Source organism: Boleophthalmus pectinirostris, unplaced genomic scaffold (genome assembly GCF_026225935.1).
Source record: "Boleophthalmus pectinirostris isolate CB_2022bp ecotype Guang Dong unplaced genomic scaffold, ASM2622593v1 HiC_scaffold_8, whole genome shotgun sequence".
NCBI lineage: Eukaryota > Metazoa > Chordata > Actinopteri > Gobiiformes > Gobiidae > Boleophthalmus > Boleophthalmus pectinirostris.
This window is the reverse complement of record NW_026571515.1, coordinates 40012899-40033170: the sequence shown is the minus strand read 5'-3', so window position 1 is coordinate 40033170 and position 20272 is coordinate 40012899. Positions and strand designations below refer to the sequence as shown.

Sequence of the window (20272 nt, the reverse complement as noted above, 5' to 3'; positions counted from 1 at the left end):
GATGAATTTGACTGTCGCATGACAAAAGATCAGATATGTATCAGTTTTAGGAGCACATATCCAAGTGGGCTGGATCTCATTTGAAAAAATCAGATCTGTGTGGTTCAGACTGTCATTAAAAGATCAGATACAGGAGCATATCGGATTTGAGTCACTTCAGGCAGCAGTCTGAACGTAGCCTAAGATGTCTCAGATTATGTAGCTAAGAAAAAAGGTAATATAAAGCAAAATATCTTTTATATTTAAGATTCAGATTCCTCAGTAGTCCAGTAACCACCCTTTGCTTTGTGCTGCAAACCCTTGACCTTCTGTAAGTGAGCTTCATAAATCTTCTGAAATGGTTTCTGCTTCATTAGTGGAATACCAAGAGTGTGCAAAGCAGTGATTAAAGCAAAGAGTAGCAATTTTTAAGAATCTATAATTTACAACATGTTTTGAGCTATTTAATACTGTTTTGTTTACTACCTTCCTTAAGCATTCATTCGTAGTTTTGATTAGTGAGAATTTACATTTGTCGTGAAATAAATGAAAAAACACTGAATGAAAAAGTGCATCCAAACTTGACGGGTAGAGCATATATTATTTGTTGCTTAGTAAAAGTATGAGTACCTTTGTAGTCTTCCTCCTCGGTGAAGCGTAGGCTGATTTGGTCTCTGTAGCGTCCGGTGGCTTTGCAGTTCTTTGTAACTCCGGCACAGAAGCAGGGTACGCAGCGACCATCCATGCTGAACTGACCATCGGGGCAATTTCCTGAGAGTAAAAATGTGGTTTATTTGAGATTTTGAAAAAGAAACTGGCTCTGGAAGTTGTAACCTGTAAGTAGACTTGCACAATTTATTACAAAACTAGTAGTACTTTTAAATATTTTTTCTTGTAAATACCAATTACACGATTCATATACATATTGTAATCACTATAATCAGTCTTTTATTCACCTCAAATTTTCAGTTCATTACAAACTAACCTAAAATTGAAATGTTTTGGGACTTAAATTTTCCAAAAGTCAAGTTTTAGTCCAGATTATTGATAGTTTGATTGCAACTAAAACCTAAACAAGTGCAATCAGAGATATCAACCTGGTCCCCATGAGGCGTCGGTGGGTCAGTTCATCAGCACAGAAGCAGTTTATGAAGAGCCCAGCCCATATTACATGATCATTATATCCACAATACAATGTGTGTATGTGTACAGGCCCATGAACATTTGTGTGATATTGGTCACACATGAGAATGTCTGTGTTTACAAGTGTGTGATGAAAATGTCATTTTTCATGAGTTGTGTGTGTGTTAGTTGTGTGACTGTAGATCAGTGTGTTGTGCATCAACCAGAAAAACAAGAAATGGAAATTATTTTCTTTCTAATTAGAATTTTAATGGCTACACTGAAAGAGAAAGGAACTGTTAAAATTTGTGATTATCTCGAAAACTATTAATATTTTACTATACAAATGCATAGAATTATAAATAGATAATAATTTTTCTGAGATCCTGTTGCTCGAGCTCAGTCCTTCGGGGAGTTATGACCAAAAACACATATTTGACCTTGGTTACCTTGACCTTCAAGTGACTTTGACCAGTTTCAACCTGTAACATCCAGTGTACCCCCGTTATGTGTGTGCCAACTTGTGTGATGATTGGGTGAATATTTTAGCCCACAGATGGTTCAGAAATTGCCGAAATTGCTGATCCTTTATAATGTCGTGACTTTTCAATTGACCCGTGTGACCTCAAATGACCTGAGATCGTCACCAAACTTTTTTTGTGGCGTCGGGTACGTGGGTTTGACCAACAGACCAAATTTGGTGAAAGTTGATCCATAAATGGTGGAATTATTGCTGGTAGACAGACACACACACACACAGACACAGGCACAGGGTGAATGCAAAACCTGGTCAGCCCTTCGGAGACCAGGTAATTATCCAGGTTTGCCTCCACAGGGATGTTTTTGCCTTAAAATGTTGCACAGTGTGGCATTAAACTTGTAGATCTGTACAGAGGTGACTTAATTCACAGTAAGAATGTGTGCTGTTAAAGTTTTATCCCTTAATTTGACACAGTTAGAGTCAGTGATATTAAAGGTTCTTAAATTGTTGCATTTGTTTTCAGCTAAACTGACTCAAAATTGCATACAAAATATCATAACATTTTTATAATATTCAAATGGAATATTTGACAAAACTATATAATGTCCCTTGGTGTTCATTGCTTTTTGGATTGTATATCAGTAGTATTCATACCTGGGTTTGTAGAAGTGGTCAGAGTGAGTACTCCATCGGGGATACCAAACACCAGTCCTTTAGCGTTGATGGCCTCGCAGGTGTACGCTCCCTGATCCGTCTCTTTCACATCTCGAATGATCAAAGTGCCACGCCCATCTTCACTCGTCATGGTGATCCTAGAAATAAACAAGGAGATAAATAAGACTGAGGCAGACGATCAGACTCACAAACCAGGAACGTAAGATTTCAGCGCTGAAAATCTGATATAAACAAATAAAATGAATACATGCTGCTAATGTCCAAAAGCAGTGTTTATTTTATGGTATGTTACCAGACCACCAAAGGAGTCCCGACTGACTGAAAGTAGGAGTTTGCAAAAATATCAGAAATGCACACGGTGATACTAAATTTGCTGATCTGGTAATTGTATAGCTGGATTATTTGTATATCAACAAATGCGTAAATGATGAGAAGAAATGGCTCAAACTTCAGTAACTGGACATCCAATTTTTAATTTTTTAATTTAATTTAATTTATTTAAAAGCAGGACACACAGAAAACATTCATCTCAGACAGAAAAGATTCTCTGTACCAGATTGAGATATAAGCTGCTTTCCATCTGCAGTTCTTGGGCAGGTACAAAATACATTAAAGAGACTATTTACATTAGACCAACTCTAACAACATTTCTGCAGTATCGGTGTCTCCTTAAAATAACCATGATCCAATTCATTACTAAACATTTAAAACAATCAAAATTCATTCACTCTAATTTCCTTAAATAGAAGATTTCAAATTCACCATTATCTTAAAAAAAATACTTAAATTCACTGTCATCAATATCCTCTAAAATGTACATTTACCAAATTCATCGGTATTTTTATCCTCTAAAATACAATTCAACATGACCATCAAGACAAATGTCATTAGCACACACATTAACATAACACATTTACTGTACATCTACACAATACATCTGTAGTACATAAGTATCAGTCAGAATGTTTAAATGTTTGAAGAAGCCTGATGTTGTTTAAGCCCATGAGAGAAAGTGCAGTAGTTGCTGCATTCATACCTGACCGACACAACTAGTCTAGCCTCCCAGGAGAGCCTGAAATCTCCTGAAATCCTAAGAGACACTGACATGATACAGACAGGACAGAGGCTCTTTCTGCAGGAGACATGCGCAGTAGAGCACGAAGTAACATAGTCTGATAATCCCTCTATACCAGGGGTGTCAAAGTCATTTTGGTCTGGGGGCTGTATTCAACCTACTTTGATCCCAAAGGGGCCAGAAAAAAATAAATAAAATAATGGCATATATAACCCCAAAATAGCAATAAGTTTAAATATTTGTGCAGAGAAATGCAAATCTATTATAGAAATCTTTTTAAACTGATGAACTCTTTCTTTTACAAAATATTATAATATTATGAAAAACCTGAAACTTTAAGAAAAATGCAATTTCAATACAGTGTTTTAATATTAACTTGTATGCAAATAGGAATAAGTCAATTTTTCTTGGAAAATTCTTCACTCGGCTCCACTTTTCTCATGTTGGACATTTTTCTGATGAGGGTGTCACGGTCAACAGTCAAAACGATCGTCCTTTAAGAGCGTTTGGAAAGAGACAAGTCTTCATTTGTGCTGCTCTGGTGGGAGGGGCCACGTACAGAGACGCTGGAGACACTGCTATACTAAGCACCGCAGAAAATTACCAATATTTTAATAGAAAATATAATTCAAATAGTTTAGTAGAAAATCAGCCAAAGTCCAGATTAAAGGTCTTGAAGGGCCAGATCCAGCCCCCGGGCCGTATGTTTGACACCCCTGCACTATACTGTGCTGCTAATATATCATCGTTTGTTTTTGTTTGGTTTTTTTTTACATTATTTTGTGACACTATCATTGCATTGCTTGTTTAGAGGAAGGATATTTATGCAGTACATTTGACATATTCACTATTTTGATGATTAAAAACAGGTTTATATTAAGTTTCTGCAGGTAGTGGATTAATGAACAAATAAATCCCTAGAAGTGTAAAATGTTCAACTCAAAAACCCCTATGGCGGTGTGGTGCTTTTTTCCATACCCTAAGCTTTCAATGATTTACTGTCATTGCTAAAGATATCTAATTCACTGTAACTGTTTAACCACACACACGGGCTACACCCTGCTCTGAAAATGCAAATTCATGAAGATTATTTTCAGCCAAGGAATTTGTGTTTGCTGTAACCACAGAGAATTTCACATGTTTAAAAGTGAGCACAAGTCAGTTTAAAAGGTACAGTGTGCCGCTTTCTGGAGGGGGCATGTCTCCTGTTTGATTGCAGATACAGTAGATATGTTTTTGGCATACTGTGGAGGATTATAGGGAAAATAAAGAAAGAGCTCTCCTCCAGGAAAATACGAGTCAGGTTTGCGGAGATGCAAACCCAGTCACATTAATGAAGCATGATTTTCAGTGCAATAAAAACAACTAAAATGAAGAAAGGTACCGTATTTTTTGGACAATAAATCACACTTTTTTCATGGTTTGGGTGTTTCCAATGACTTATACTCAAGTGTGACTTATACATTAAAATTTTCACACTGAAGCATCAAGAGGGTGCTCTAGTCTTGTATGCCAGTATCTGCTGCTCCTGTTCCTCCTGTACCACTGTCATTTGGCTCTACTGCGCATGTCTCCTGCAGAAAGAGCCTCTGTCCTGTCTGCATCATGTCAGTCGATCGCACCATTGCTTCTGCACCACTGAACAATTTAACATTTAAACACTTCAAACTTATAGAGACTGAGAAGACTGAACACAAATGATCCCCAAAAAAATCAATCAAAATCGTATTTTGCAGATTACAAGCTGCAAGTCGTGAAATCTGCAGCTGAAAACTCTAATCGAGCAGCAGAAAGAAAGTTTGGAGTGAGTGGGAAATTTGTGACACCGGGAGGATGCACCATGCAACTTTCCCTTCAATGACACCGAAACCATCCTGTTGGGATTCAGAAAAGCTGAAATAAATTTAACTGGAACTGATGCTGAGTCTGACGACAGCTACACAGAAGAGGAAGCGGCGCTATGTTTACCTCCAGAGGTCGAGGCCGAGTTGTTCAGAAGTGACACCGAGGATGAAGAATTGAATGGATTTAGTGATTTGGAGTGAGATGGAGAGTTTGGTAAACTTGTTCTGTTCTGTTTATGCTATAATTATCTGAAGAACTGTTCATATGTGACGTTAACAGTCTGTTGTTCTCTGTCCTACTTTTATTACTAGAACTTCTCTTCATGATGAAATGTCAGGTCCTGATTTCTGATTTTATAAAACAAATTCCCCCCCAAAAGTGCGACTTATTATGTTTTTTTCTTCTTCATTACACATTTTTTGGCTGGTGTGACTTATACTCCAGAGCCACTAATAGTCAGAAAAATCTGGCACTTTATTTTAGTATTTTCTGGCTCATAAGTTACATACTGTAGATTTAAGATAAGGTTAAAGGATCCACCTTACACTATTTTCAGTAACTGTTAACTTGAAGACTACTGCTTCATGACATCACAATGTGGAAGAGAGCATTGTGAGCTTTGGAGATAAAGTATAAACTTTCTGATAATAAAAGGTTACTCAAACATGTGAACGAAACAAAACCCAACCCCGGGTATGTTTCTGACGAGGAAACAACATTTTAACATTGCTTAAAGCTCACAAGAGTCCTTTTTGCGTAATAAACTTTAAGCCACTCTTGAATTGTCCTCTGCATTTGACCCGTTGTAGAAACAAACTGACAGATCACACACATGCACAACTATCGAGTGGAGTGTGTATGGTGCTTCAGAGTAATTAGAGTCTTATCAGAAGCATATGTGTTTGTGCAACATATGGTTCTGCGCGGCTTCAACGTCAACAGGCATGCTCTCAATCTGGAACTTTCCACGAACATGTACCATCACAATTCTCACAACTCTCCCGCTAAGATATTTTCTTTCAATTCAAGCAAAATTTCTCTGTGAATTTGTTGTTTTGGAAAAGCCCTTCTAGGTACAGACTATGCAAATGAGCCTTTGTTATAAATGCTGCAGCGGTAAGTTTCTTGGTAACATTTTATAACTTTTAATAGCCCCAATAAAGCACGAACAAAGACTTGACTCATAATGCTCTATAATTTATTAAGAATTACTCAGTCTTGGTAACTACTTAATTACTATCCCAGCCCCATCTCTTAAGCCCAACCCTTGATTTAAGTTGCAATGTGTAACTTTTCTGGGAAAGGTCCATCAAATCCTTTTCTCCATGGAGGTGTTATTACTTTGCCAGGAATGTTTCAGTGTGGATTAAACCTTTCTACTGTCTTCATGGAGACCAAACCAGACCAGATCTGTGGAGAGGCAACCCCACCCCTGTTTTTCTAGGGATATTGAGCTATAAAACCATCTGTATAAATGTAAAGTAGTTTAATGTCATACTGTGGAACATTCCAGGCACAGCAACATATCCGGAGAAAAAAGCAGGTGATGGACGGCAAACCAAAAAGTTACATAGTGTTTACCTGGAGCTGGCCGGGATGTGTCCCCAGTTGAGTCTCCAGGTGATGATGGGGGTGGGGACTCCAGTGGCCTGACAGGTGAAGGTGACCGTGGAGCCTCGCGCCGCCTGCACTGACTCCTCCGGGGGGCTGATCACCGAGGGAGCGGCTGTGAACAAGAGGAGGGGCACATGGACAAATGATTATGTAAATATAATGTAGGTGTTTATTAGTCTGATTAGGGCGATATGGAGCAAAAACTATATCTCGATATATTTTGCTATATTTATATATATGATATATATCTCGATATCTGTACAGAAAAAATAACCCCAGAAAAACTACTGCAAAAACAAACATGCCAAATTCCACAAGGTCTTTTTTTTTTTTTTTATCAAAGTGCAAAGAGGTAGGTTTTTCATGTAGGAACAAAGTGCTTCTACGACATAAAAAAAAAAAAAAAAAAAAAAAAGAATCCCTAATAGACAAAGTAATAATTTAACTGTAAAATAAAGGAAGAAATAACACATATGGCTTTCTTTTCATTACCTCCGCCAAGGAGGTTATGTTTTGCCGGCGTTTGTCTGTTTGTTTGTTTGTTTGTTTGTCTTTTAGCAACATAACTCAAAACGTTATGGACCGATTTTGATGAAATTTTCAGGATTTGTTGGAAATGTGAAAAGGAAGAACTGATTTCATTTTGGGGGTGATCCAGAAGAAATCCTGGATTCTGGATCACTTTGAAATTTTAGTTAACATTGTGGTAAATGGGGCCAAAAATTTTGTTTCTCAATATCTGGGTTAATTATTGACCAAACCCCATGAAATTTGACTCAGGGATGGACAATGGGATCCTCTTTCATATTCCAAAGGCTGATCCGGATCTGATCCAGAAGACTGATTTTATCGCAATCTATATAAAAAATGGGGGTAGTCCTTGGCAGAGGTCTGCGCTCTCTGAGTGCTTTTCTAGTTCAAAAATAAAACAACTCAACTCGGCTCAAGCTCATCTTTGCATTAGCTCTGTTAACCGTACGATAACTAGAACCATGAGCTCCTTTAGTAGGGAGGTTCCTTATTTTATTAGATCCATGTTCCTCACCAGTAGTAAGGAGCTCTGAGGTATCTCATAATCCACTGCAGATTAAACCCAACATTTCCAAACACTAGTGTACAAGTTCTACACAGCATCAGATTATTCATTTAAATCTTTTGCATAAATAAACTTTACATGACTAAATTTCACAGCATATAAACCATAACGACTCTAGAGCCACATCAGCCTGTTTGAGATAATAAAATGTGTTTAATGTAGCTTTGTGCACATTTGTTTATGTTTTACTTTAACGAAACTTAAAACCCCATGGCTCATTTGCATAAACTATAAGCACTGAAAAAAACAGCTTGCTCCTTGTGCCGGGCGAGCACAGAGAAGACAAACAAGCGAATAAGTAATAAGTAAATAAATAAATGTATGTCAAAAGTGCAGAAATATCACTTTGTACTATGCAGTAATAATAGAAAACACACATACACAAACTGTACACACAACTGTATGTAATTATCAACATAAAATCTAATCTTTTGTATGTGGTCTTTTACTAGTTCTGATTTGAATCCAGAAACTTCCAAATCAGTTTTTTTCTTTAAGACTTCAAGCTCAAAGGAGTTTCTAGTTTTAGTATCAATTAGTATCTTGAGGTCAAAATATGTCTGCTGTGGACAGTTGCATCTAATTATCCAACTAAAACCATTTTATTGTCCAATAATGCAAGTGCTCATCAGCATGCTAGTTGTTAGTTTTACAGTAAGGTCTGTGAAAGTTGTGAAAAGTGCTTATAAACTCATTGCAGTGAATAATTAGGATGCTGGGAATGTATGAGGTATAACTTGGGACCACTGCAAACCATTTAAAATGAACTAGTTTTGCTTTCACTTTTGTAAAACAGTAAAAATCAGGTACAGTGCCTTTAATTATTATTATTACAGACAGTATACTCAACATTCAACTTGAAACAGCGTCATTTTCGATAATATGCCTTTTCCATATGTGTGGCACCTCCGCAGTGAAGTGTGATAAACATTACAAAGTGCTGAGGCTCTCGTTAAAAGCGCATTAGGCGGAGCTGGCACGGGTCAGGATTAGCTCATTCAGTGGAGCAGATAAATGGCTAAAAGTCAAAGGGACAAATAATTCACTCAAATGGACGGACAATTCTCCTTCAGTTCTCTGGAATGGATTCCCCCGAACACAAAAAGCCCAGTGTGTCACGTGTGAGAAAAGAACTGCTAAATTAGTCACAGCGACAAAGAAGTGAGAAAGGGTGATTACTGAGGTTAAAGGATACATGTTATTAATGGTGGGTACTGGTCCAAAATACATACTCAAGTAAACTGTTACTTCAAAATAAAATTACTCAAGCAGTAGTATTATATTAAAGTTAAAAAAAGTATTTTTGGAGACTACCACAAGAGTAAGAGTAATGATGATTTGAAGTAAATGTAATTAGAAGGACAAAATATTCAGTTACACACAAAATCTTGGCAATTTCAAATGACAGACCGCAAAAATGAGTCATGTCTGAAAAATATAAGAAATATTAAAATACTGACACTTGAGTGTTTTGTAGAGCTATTCACAGAGGGATGAGCAAAAAAACACTGAAGTAAGAGTACTGTTACACTTAAATATAAATGACTCATGTAGGATTACATGGTTAAAAAAGTTACTCAAGTGAATGTACTTGAGTAAATGTAACCAGTATTGAGCACTACCAACTGCATGACAACCCTGACACAAACATGAACAAAACTTTGGGCATGTTTTGATGAAAATACATTTCAAACTAGGCCTGTCACGATAACACATTTTGAGACATGATACGTGGCTACAGAGAAATAAACAATAATAATGAATCTACTTTAAAGGGCCCATCTCATGCAAAATCTACTTTTCAAAGCTGTCTACCTTCTAAGAGTGATGTGTGGGCCTTGTAGTAGTATATGTGTTGTATACATTTTTTTTAACAAATTGCAGCATATTTCTGTCACCCTCTCTCCTGACAACAAACTAAAGCTGCTACAACGATGACGCGGCAGCTACACTTATGATACGTTTGACGTAGCACAAAGCGCTTCCCTTTCTGTGACTGCCTTCAAGAAATCAGTAAGATTTCATAACTATTGTGTAATGGATGTTCCAAAACCCAAATTGTGCTTGTATATGTGCAGAAGATACAATGTGAAAATTATTTTATTTTGCATGAGATGGGACCTTTAAGCCACTGACAACAGAATGAACCAATAATTAGCCACTGAAGTTACTTTTTCAACCCTCCACAACTCAAATCTGACTTTATTCCAACTAAAATACCCCAAATCAATAAATACTGAGCCCCAGAATGTACTGTTCCAGCATTCATATGTTGAACTATAAGTGGATATAATTATCGTGACAGACCTATCAAAAATGAATGAAGTCAGTTTTTCATAACAAGTTTCATTGCAACACAGCAGGATAAAAAGATAAACGCCGGGGTGACTTACTGCAGCCGTACTCGTCAGATCGGTCGGGGCAGTCGGGCTCCTCGTCGCACTGGTAACTGGCAGGGATACAGGTGCGGTCACTCAGGCATTCAAACTGCTCCGGAGCGCACCTGTCACCGGGACCCTTCGTGGCTACAGAACAGAATATGTAAAGGAGTTTATTTTTTATTAGGGGTGTGACGAGACATACTTTTCACCAGACGAGTTTATACAAGATTAGGTCCAAAATGAGATTTTCACATAATCTATCATTTTAAATGTGTCAACCTGTTGACTAACATTTTTGTATTTAATATTTTTGTTGTAATTGCAGACCTACTAAGGCTGTGCAATTAATCAAATTTTAATTTGTGTGTCAAACGATCTTCAAACTCATATAATTGAGTTGAAATGATTTAAAGCTTAAAAAAAATTTTTGGGGATATTTTTTATAATAATAAGTATATATATACATATATTTATTATAGAGATTGTCGAACAGTTGGATATATAATTCATTTTGGAGACATTTATGTTTTTCTGTCTTATTTCATGTTCAAAGTCTGTCTTATTCATTTTATGTTTTATACATCGCAAAACTGCTCTAAGGTTCATATTTGTAGCCTATATTTATTTTAAATTCGAAAGTTTTGCGTAAATTATCAATAACAAAATGTTGTGAATAAATGCATCCTGTAACAAAAAAATAATCGCTCGAATAATCGTGATATTGCAATATTGACCAAAAATAATCGTGGTAATGATTTTTTTTGATAATCTAGCAACACTAAGACCCACTTTTTGAAACCACAACTTCGTAAAAGATGTAACTTACCAATCCTTTAATCTTTTGTTGTCAATCTAAATGTAAAGTAAATAGAAAAAAATCTCACAAGATAATTTTTCTCATGTCTTGTAGCAAGTTTATCTCACGAGATCTTGCACCATCCCTATCTTTTATCATCTTAAAAATAAAGTAACAAGAACATAACGTGTACTTACGACAGTCGAGTTCATCAGAGTTGTCCTCACAGTCGTTGTCTCCATCACAACGCCACAGTTTGAGAGCACAGCGGCCATTTTTACATTTGAACTCATTGGGCTCACACGGAGAGGGAGTCCCTGCAACATCACACACACACATTTTAACCATTTCTAATCATTTGTGTTTATGACTTCCAGTAATTTGCTATTACTTAGGAGCATTTGTGAAACAGCAGAAGCCAGAGGAAACATACGCAGACACGGTGAAACCTTTTTAGAATGCATTTGTGCGATTTTGTAAAGGAAATGGTCATGTTGGGTCCATTAATGCTTTCTCATAATACAATAATATCAAGTTTTATATTACATTTTCAGTTGTCATTAGAAAATACTAGCTCATAACAGCAATACTGGAGGTTAAAGTTAAGGCACATTTTATTGTCTCTCCAGGGAAATTTGTCCCTCTGTTTCCTCTGCATTTGACCCATCATTTCCCTGCTGGGGCAACCAGTCAGGAGCAGTGGGTGCCGCATTGCCGTGCCCGGGGACCCATCTCCAAATCTTGATCTACCATATTTTTCGGACTCTCGGGCACAATTTTTTTCATGGTTTGGGTGTTTTCTGCGACTTATGTATTAAAATTTTCCCACTAACAGTCGCGAGAGGCTCTAGTCTTGTGTGTCAGTATCTGCTGCTCCTGTTCCTCCTGTACCACTGTCACTTCACTCTACTGCTCATGTCTCCTGCAGAAAGAGCCACTGTCCTGCTGCAAGTAATGAAATCTGCAGCTGAAAATGCTAATCAAACAGCAGAAAGAAAGTTTGGAGTGAGCGAGAAACTTGTGAGGGACTGGCGGAAAGCGGGGATGGAGAACACAGCTTCATGATAACCGGGAGGATGCACCATGCAACTTTCCTGGAAGTCACTGGATGGATGGACAAAGCCTGAACTTCAGTGACACCGAAACCATCCTGTCGAGATTCAGAAAGGCCGGAATAATTCTAACTGGAACTGATGCTGAGTCTGACGACAGCTACGCAGGAGATGAAATGTCGGTTCCTGGTCTCTGATTTAAAAATACATTTCCCCCAAAAAGTGCGATTTATAGTCCAGGTGCAACGTATATATGTTTTTTTTTTTTTTCATTACACATTTTTTGGCTGGTGCGACTCATACTTAGGAACAACTTATAGTCTGAAAAATATGGTATAATGATAAAAATATATATTGCACTTCAACTTTTTTTGTTTCGCTACTTAGCCATGTCGTCATTTTGTATTCGAAATAAACATACTCTGAACTACTACATAACTACTACTCTTAGCTACACGGAAGAGGAAGCGACGTCCTGTTTAGCTCCGGAGGTCGTGCAGTTGTTCAGAAGTGACACTGAGGATGAAGAATTGAATGGATTTATTGATTTGGAGTGAGATGGAGAGTTTAGTAAACTTGTTCTGTTCTGTTTATGCTATAATTATCTGAAGAACTGTTCATATGTGACGTTAACAGTCTGTTGTTCTCTGTTCTATTGTTATTACTAGAACTTGACTTTCAAGATGAAATGTCGGTTCCTGGTCTCTCATTTTATAAAATAAATTTCCCCCAAAAAGTGTGACTTATATATGTTTTTTTTTTCTTCATTATGCATTTTGTGGCTGGTGCGACTCCAGAGCAAATTATAGTCCAAAAAATACGGTAGTCTTTGTCAGGACTACCTTCGCTGGAGGATTTTACTTTTGATTGTTTCTTTTTTTTTTTTTGTCTAAATTATTGTCTGAAATTGTTTTTGGGTTTAATCCCAACCCAGAATGCCCAAAAGTAACATTCATGTATACCTATCACAGAGATCACTGTCTTCAAGGACAAACAACTGAATACATACGGGAAAAATACTCCCTTAAACTTACTTATTATTTCACAGAGTAGAAGAAAGTACAGGGCAAACAAAACTGGTCCTAGCACTGACCCTTGGGGAACTTCACAGGACCCAATTATGACACACAATGACCTGACAAAACAGAAGAGGATCTCCCTGACAAATATAAAGAGAACCAATCCAGCCCACCCAGACACCGGAGTCAAACCCAGAACCTTCTTGCTGTGAGGTGAAAGTCTTAGCCACTCAGCCACCATACTAGACCTCCTCACTTCTTTGGTTTCCTTTTACAGTGTGACTCACCGCATCTGAACTCGTCGGAGCCGTCGGAGCAGTCCCTCTGGCCGTCGCAGATGTAGTCCCGGGGGATGCACTCTCCGCTCTGGCACGTGGCCTGGTCCGCTCTGCACGGCCGTGGGTACGTGGTCTTGCGGGCGGGGGTGGTCGTCGTGATAGGACCAGGAGTCACGGGGATCACGGGAGGCTCGGTTTCTACAGAAATAAGCATATGTTTAATTTAGTTCAACTTTTTTTATCTGAGCATCTGCAAAACATAGCTCAAGAGGACAAGTAGAAACAAAGCTGTGCATCTACTCCCGTCCTAATTAACATTTATATTGAAAACTGTAAAACATTCCACACATGCATTATAGAAAACATAAAAAATGTATTTCATAATGCACAATTTCTGTATTATTGTTAACTTTTAAGCCTATACATTTTTAATAATCTGTGTGATTTGACCTCTTTAAATCAACTAAAATAACTACAAATGGACAGTGTTGGGATAACGTGTTATAAAAGTAACAAATTGCAGTAATGCGTTGCTTTTTGCTGTAATGCTGTAATGTACGACATTACAGGGAAAAAAAAAATATATATTTTACTCAGTACAAATGTGAGTAACACACGTCACAATGCTAAGTGAAGTGGTTGGTTTTTCGTTTTTCTTCATACTAATTCGCTAAAATCACCGCAATATCAGCAGTGGTGAAACGCCGGAGGTGCACCCGGGTAGATTGTCGGGTGACCGTGGGCGAAAGGACCGACGCTGAACTCCACGCTCCAGGGGGCTAAATGCAACTGACACCCGATCACACTTTGAGGACACCCTGCTCCACTGGAAGTTGAAGATTAGTCCTGGTTTGTTCCTGGTTAGTCCTGGTTTAGACCTGGTTTAGACCTGGTTTAGACCTGGTTTAGTCCTGGTTTAGACCTGGTGTAATTCTAGTTTAGTAATAGTTTAGAGCTGGTTTAGACCTGGTTCAGTTCTGGTTTAGACCTGGTTCAGTCCTGGTTCAGATCTGGTTTAGTCCTCGTTTAATTCTGGTTTAGACCTGGTTTAGACCTCATTTAGTCCTGATTTAGTCCTGGTTCAATCCTCCTGGTTCAGTCCTCCTGGTTCAGTCCTGGTTTAGACATGGTTTAGTCCTGGTTCAGCTCTGGTTTAGACCTAGTTTAGTCCTAGTTTAATCCTGGTTTAGACCTGGTTTAGACCTCATTTAGTCCTGGTTCAATCCTCCTGGTTCAGTCCTGGTTTAGACATGGTTTAGTCCTGGTTCAGCTCTGGTTTAGACCTAGTTTAGTCCTAGTTTAATCCTGGTTTAGACCTGGTTTAGTCCTAGTTTAATCCTGGTTTAGACCTGGTTTGGACCTGGTTTAGACCTGGTTTAGTCCTGATTTAGTCCTGGTTCAGTCCTCGGTTCAGTCCTGGTTCAGTCCATATACGGCGCAAAAGTTCGGCATCGTTCACACAGTTATTTTGGTGAGAGTAACTTAAAAGTAATGTAATAGTCGTGTATTGTCTTACATTTTAAAAGCAGTAATGTAACGAAATTACTTTGAAACGACAGTAACAAGTCACAAATAACACGTTACAGTTTTACAGCCCAACAGCGCAAATGGAGCGGGACAACATGGCTTAAGTGTCTAGCCCATAAATACAATGACAATATATTATTAACCAACTGCACCACTATGGCCTCAGTTTACTCCTGTTTTATGATTAACTAGTGTAAAATCAGCGTAAAGGCATTGAACATATGCTTTGGTTCAGACTTTGTAAGAATTTGTGTTAAACAGCAGTGATTAGAAGTCCGCCTTGTTTATGTTCATGAATAAAAGATCGAAAGTCATATAGATTTGATTTAAATGAACGCGACCACGGCAGCTGCCCTCACCGCAGTTGAGCTCGTCACTCATGTCTCTGCAGTCTGGTCTGTTGTCGCACAGATATTCCATGAGGATGCAGGTTCCATCACTACACCGGTGCTCGTCTGGCATGCACGGTCTGATACTGGGGATCACTGTAAGAAAAGGGGGAAAAAAAGAGTCAAAAGACGAGACAATACTGCAGATAAGATAGGAGCATTACCGCACGGCAAGCTACCAATCACAGCAAACTAGAATGATACAGTAAGATGGAAAAATTTTCAACGTTATGCAGTTTTTCATAGGAATTGAAAAGGAGGAGGAACTGGGGGTTTAGTGTGGGGTTTCTTTTCAGCATATGTGATTTTCTGTTCAGAGTTTATTTATAAATGTTGGTCAACTCATCAAATTCCTAAACCTTTTTTCTTTGAAATGGATTGAAATACCTCCCTTTTGAATCCTATGGTTAAAAATGAGGATCGGGGTAATTTTGCAATGGTTATTAGCGCGGACTTGCTTTAAAGGCGAACTACAGAACTTTTCTAAAGGAGGGTGATCACCTGCGTGTCTCCATGGAGATGCTACTGCTTTGTCTGGAATGTTCCACAGTATGGCATTAAGCATATTCATCTAGCATTTATTCAACATACATTCTTACTGTGAGTGGACAAACCTTTCCACAGATATGACTTGTAACTTGGCCTGGTGGTAGGGCTGAATGATTTAAGAAAAAAAATTAATTGAGATTTTTCTGGCAGATATTGCAATTTTGATTTCATCCACAATTTTTTTTCAAATCAAGTTTCAGTGCACAGGAACATTTGCAAACATCACAGAAACTGACATCACACTAGAGTCCTGCAACAATTTGACGCTGGACCATAAAGCCCAATTTAAGCAGGTTATAAGGGCTGTGATTGGTCCTCTCTACCACCGTTCTACAGACATTTCCTGTACTCCACTTTCCTTTCTTTCAGTATACATTGAGTAATAATGTGTTTAATGCAGCTTTGCGCATTTGTTTACATTTTACTGAAACTAAACTTAAAATCACATGGCTCATTTGCATAAACTATAGGCACTGAAAAAATAGCTCGCTCCGTGTGCCCTGATGTGGTTCAGCTTCTGTCAGACTAAAGGACACGACTCAGTGGAATATGAGTGTTCTCTCTGTGACAGAGGATGTGCTGCTGATGGTGAGTCTGTTCTGTGCTTCTACTGTGTTTATGGTTTATGTTAATAACTTTACACTAACAGCAGGTTTAAATCTTTGCCTCCTAGTGTTGTGGTGGTGAATTACTTTGCAGCACATAGACCTCGACGCAGTTCCATAAATCAAAAATGACAGCAACAAGGAGAGGGCATCAATGTGCGTTAAGTCGACGCAGAACTAAACTTCACCCTTTAATTGGGCTTTAGGAGCACTGCAAAAAAACGTGACTTTGACGCTCCCAAAATCGGGTTGTCTGAGGTTGCAATTTTTGGTCCAAAACAATAGATAGTTCAGCCCTTCCTGTGTCACTGGCTTGTTTACATGGAGATAGAGGTTTTAATGCCATACTGTGGAACATTCTACGCAAACTACTAACATCGCCAAGGAGACATGCAGGTGATGGACCCTGTATCAAAAAAGTTCCATAAAAAAACAAACAATATCTCTAAATGACAAGTAGAATATAGTCAAATAAAAATTACTTCTACTGATCACCATATTGCTCAGGTTATCATTATGCTCAACACTCCAACAACAAATCATGCGTTACATCAAAACATCAATCATCAATGAAATCAACAACAAACATACAACAATTTAAAAAAATCATATTTAAAATCAATTTTATTCTCTCTAATGCTACAGCACAGTCACCGCCATGCAGCAGACCTGGTCCAGCACAGACCTGGGATAGGGATAGGCTCCACTGCAGGACAGTACAGGACAAAGACACAAAGGACAAAGACACATTAAGACACTTCCTAAACCTCAAGAGAAGAATGTGTTAACAGACCTGTCACTCTAATCACTCAGTCAACTTATATCCTAGTCACTCAGTTAAAATAATAGTTTTTCATCCAACTGAGATTATATTTTATCTTGTACATTTTTATTACGCTGCACTATTTAATATCTAATTTTATTCCAAGTATAGTGATTCTTTACTGTATATTTAAATGTCTAGTTTTATTAACAATTTATCGTTTTTTATCAACTAGAACTGCTAACATGGCAGCCCTAGAAGCAGTGTTGGGAAGGTGACTTTTAAAATGTATTCCCCTACAGATTACAGATTACATACTCCAAAATGTAGTTTGTAACGGAATCCATTAAATTACTTAAAGTGAGTAATGTAATCTGAATACTTTGGATTACTTGATTTGCTGTAGAGAAGCAAAGACGAGGAAATCTTCACATAGGATGTTTTGTCTGATAAAAGAAAATAAAAAGCACAGACTTTACTTAAACAAATTAAAACTATTATTGATAGAAGAAGAGGAGACACGGTCCACACAGTGTGGTTTAGTCCTGTTAAATCCTGTTTAAATCCTGTTTTAGTCCTGTTTTAGACCTGGTTGTAGTCCTGGTTTAGTCCTAGTTTAGTCCTGGTCTGGACCTGCTTTTAGACCTGTTTTAGACCTGGTTTAGATCTAGTTTAGACCTGGTTTTAGTCCTGGTTTAGTCCTGGTTTTAGACCTGGTTTTAGTCCTGGTTTAGTCCTGGTTTTAGACCTCGTTTAGACCTGTTTTAGACCTGGATTAGATCTAGTTTAGACCTTGTTTTAGTCCTGGTTTAGTCCTAGTTTAGACTTGGTTTTAGACCTGTTTTAGACCTGGTTTAGATCTAGATTAGATCTAGTTTAGACCTGGTTTTAGTCCTGGTTTAGTTGTGGTTAGACCTGGTTTAGTTTCGGCAATGAGTGGAATTACAGGAAAAAAAAGAAAGAAAAAAAAAGGGGGATATAGCTCAAAATGTGAAAACAGGAAAACAGGAAAATACCGCCATGTAATCGATTTATTTCAACAAAGTAACTGTAATCTAATTACCACTCACTGAAACAGTAACTGTAACTGAATACAGTTACTCATAATTTGTACTCTGATTACGTAACTCCAGTACATGTAATCTGTTCCTCCCCAACACTGCCTAGAAGGTGGTTGAGATCTTGTGGCACGAGATCTTGTACCATCCCTACTAATTATAGGCTCTGATATGCTATTTTTTATTGTGGAAAAAAGGTATAGCCTTCACGATATGGATACATGCTACGTTTTTAGAAGAGATTATTGTATCAGTTAAACAAAACGGCCAACGAAATCATAATTTATTGTAATAATTTCTATAGCAGCAATATAAATATACATCTTGATTGGCCTATCTGTTAATAATATGATGTTTATATAAAATCTAGCTATGGAGAGAAAACTGTAAAATGTTTAATACATAATAATAATGTAAGTAACAAGAGGCTCAAATAAAGAAAAAGCAAAAATGGTCGTCTTGTTACCTTCCCCGAGGCGTCTGAACTGAAAGCCCTGTACGGAGGTGACGTAGGACGCGATGGCGCCCTCTTTCACCACGTTGTACAGAACGCTGCGGATCTGCTCATCGTTATTATTGTAGTCGGATCCTACGTCCAGCTCCACAAATATGTCCACGCCGTTGTCTCGGACCATTTTCCTGTAAGTAAACAAAATACAGTGAGAATGGAGGTCAAACAAGCAGGTTAGAGGTACAAAGAAATATTTCAATTAAACGGATGGATAGGCTTAATGACACGGGGAGATGCAAGAAATATTATGAATTTACTGGTAATAAAATAATCAGAATCCTTTTGACTTTTCATAACACATAGATCTTGACCTTGCGTTCCCAGAAAAAAATATCTACTCAGTAAAATGTATTTCTGTAAATTTCTATTCTCACGTTTAACTAATTTAACCCATTTACAGTACAGTATTTTCTGAATTTGGCTCATTATCTGCATGACTGATTCCATGGAAATTGAAAGTTAAAACCATTACTTTGTGTTGTATTAGAGCCAAAGTAACATCATTTCCAGAGAAGCAAGAAGGGAGAGGCCAAATAAGATTTATGCTTTTATTTTAGTCAACTTTTTTTGGTTCAAAAAGTCACCAACTGTGGGTTTAGAAAATTCATTTTAGCATATATTTATATTTTTTTTTCTTTTTTTTTAATTTAGTTTTTATTTCACAAATTGAAAAATACAATCTTACAGGATTTTTGTTCGGTAATAATATCCTCGTACCCGTACCATAAGTATATGCATATTCTCACATATAAATAGATACATATACATACACACACATATATTCATACATATATACATACATATATCTATATACCTACATACCCACATTTACAGACATACACTCGGGTACATTCAACTACATTTGACATTTACCTACATTTTTTTTTTTTATATATATAATTAAATAAACCAGAAATAACATTGTAGCATGGAACCAGGGTGTGCTTTAAGACGTTATTTTATACATTACTCTACATCGCACCAAAGACATATTTCAAAACAGACTGCTAATTTTCAGACTCTATACAAAGTCAGACCATGTTTGTCTAATATAATTTAACCATCCCCTCCATAAATTTTCAAATTTGTCTTTCTCCAACCTAACTGATGCCGTCACTTTCTCCATATTGTATATATTGAGCATTACATCCACCCACTCTTCTACCTTAGGTATTTGATCCGTCCGCCATTTTTTGGTGATTGCCTTTTTGCTAGCCAACAGCATAATTTTCAGTATATTATAATCAGTCCTTCTAGTTAAGTTCAGTATATAAATTTTACCCAGATAAAAAACTTCAAAATTTAGGGGAACACTACAATTCACTACTTTATCAATAATAATTTTAACTCCTGTCCAATATGACTTCAATAGTGGGCATCCCCAAAAAATGTGAAAGTGATCTGCCTTGGAAGTACCACAAGATCTCCAACATATTTTTTTTTTTTTCTTAAAGGTG

General features: G+C 37.4%; 1 protein-coding gene across 1 annotated transcript in view; it reads right to left on the bottom strand.

Annotated features, from left to right (window-relative positions):
• The window catches only part of hspg2 (heparan sulfate proteoglycan 2), a 349507-nt gene that overhangs the window by 139633 nt on the left and 189602 nt on the right, over positions 1 to 20272 (bottom strand). Inside the window, exons 6-13 of the mRNA XM_055166122.1 lie at positions 18771 to 18943; positions 15300 to 15425; positions 13423 to 13611; positions 11262 to 11381; positions 10281 to 10412; positions 6759 to 6903; positions 2237 to 2394; positions 610 to 750 (exon numbers count right to left, since the gene is read on the bottom strand). Of these exons, the coding sequence (XP_055022097.1) occupies positions 610 to 750; positions 2237 to 2394; positions 6759 to 6903; positions 10281 to 10412; positions 11262 to 11381; positions 13423 to 13611; positions 15300 to 15425; positions 18771 to 18943 (1184 nt within the window). The remainder of the gene's footprint in view (positions 1 to 609; positions 751 to 2236; positions 2395 to 6758; positions 6904 to 10280; positions 10413 to 11261; positions 11382 to 13422; positions 13612 to 15299; positions 15426 to 18770; positions 18944 to 20272) is intronic.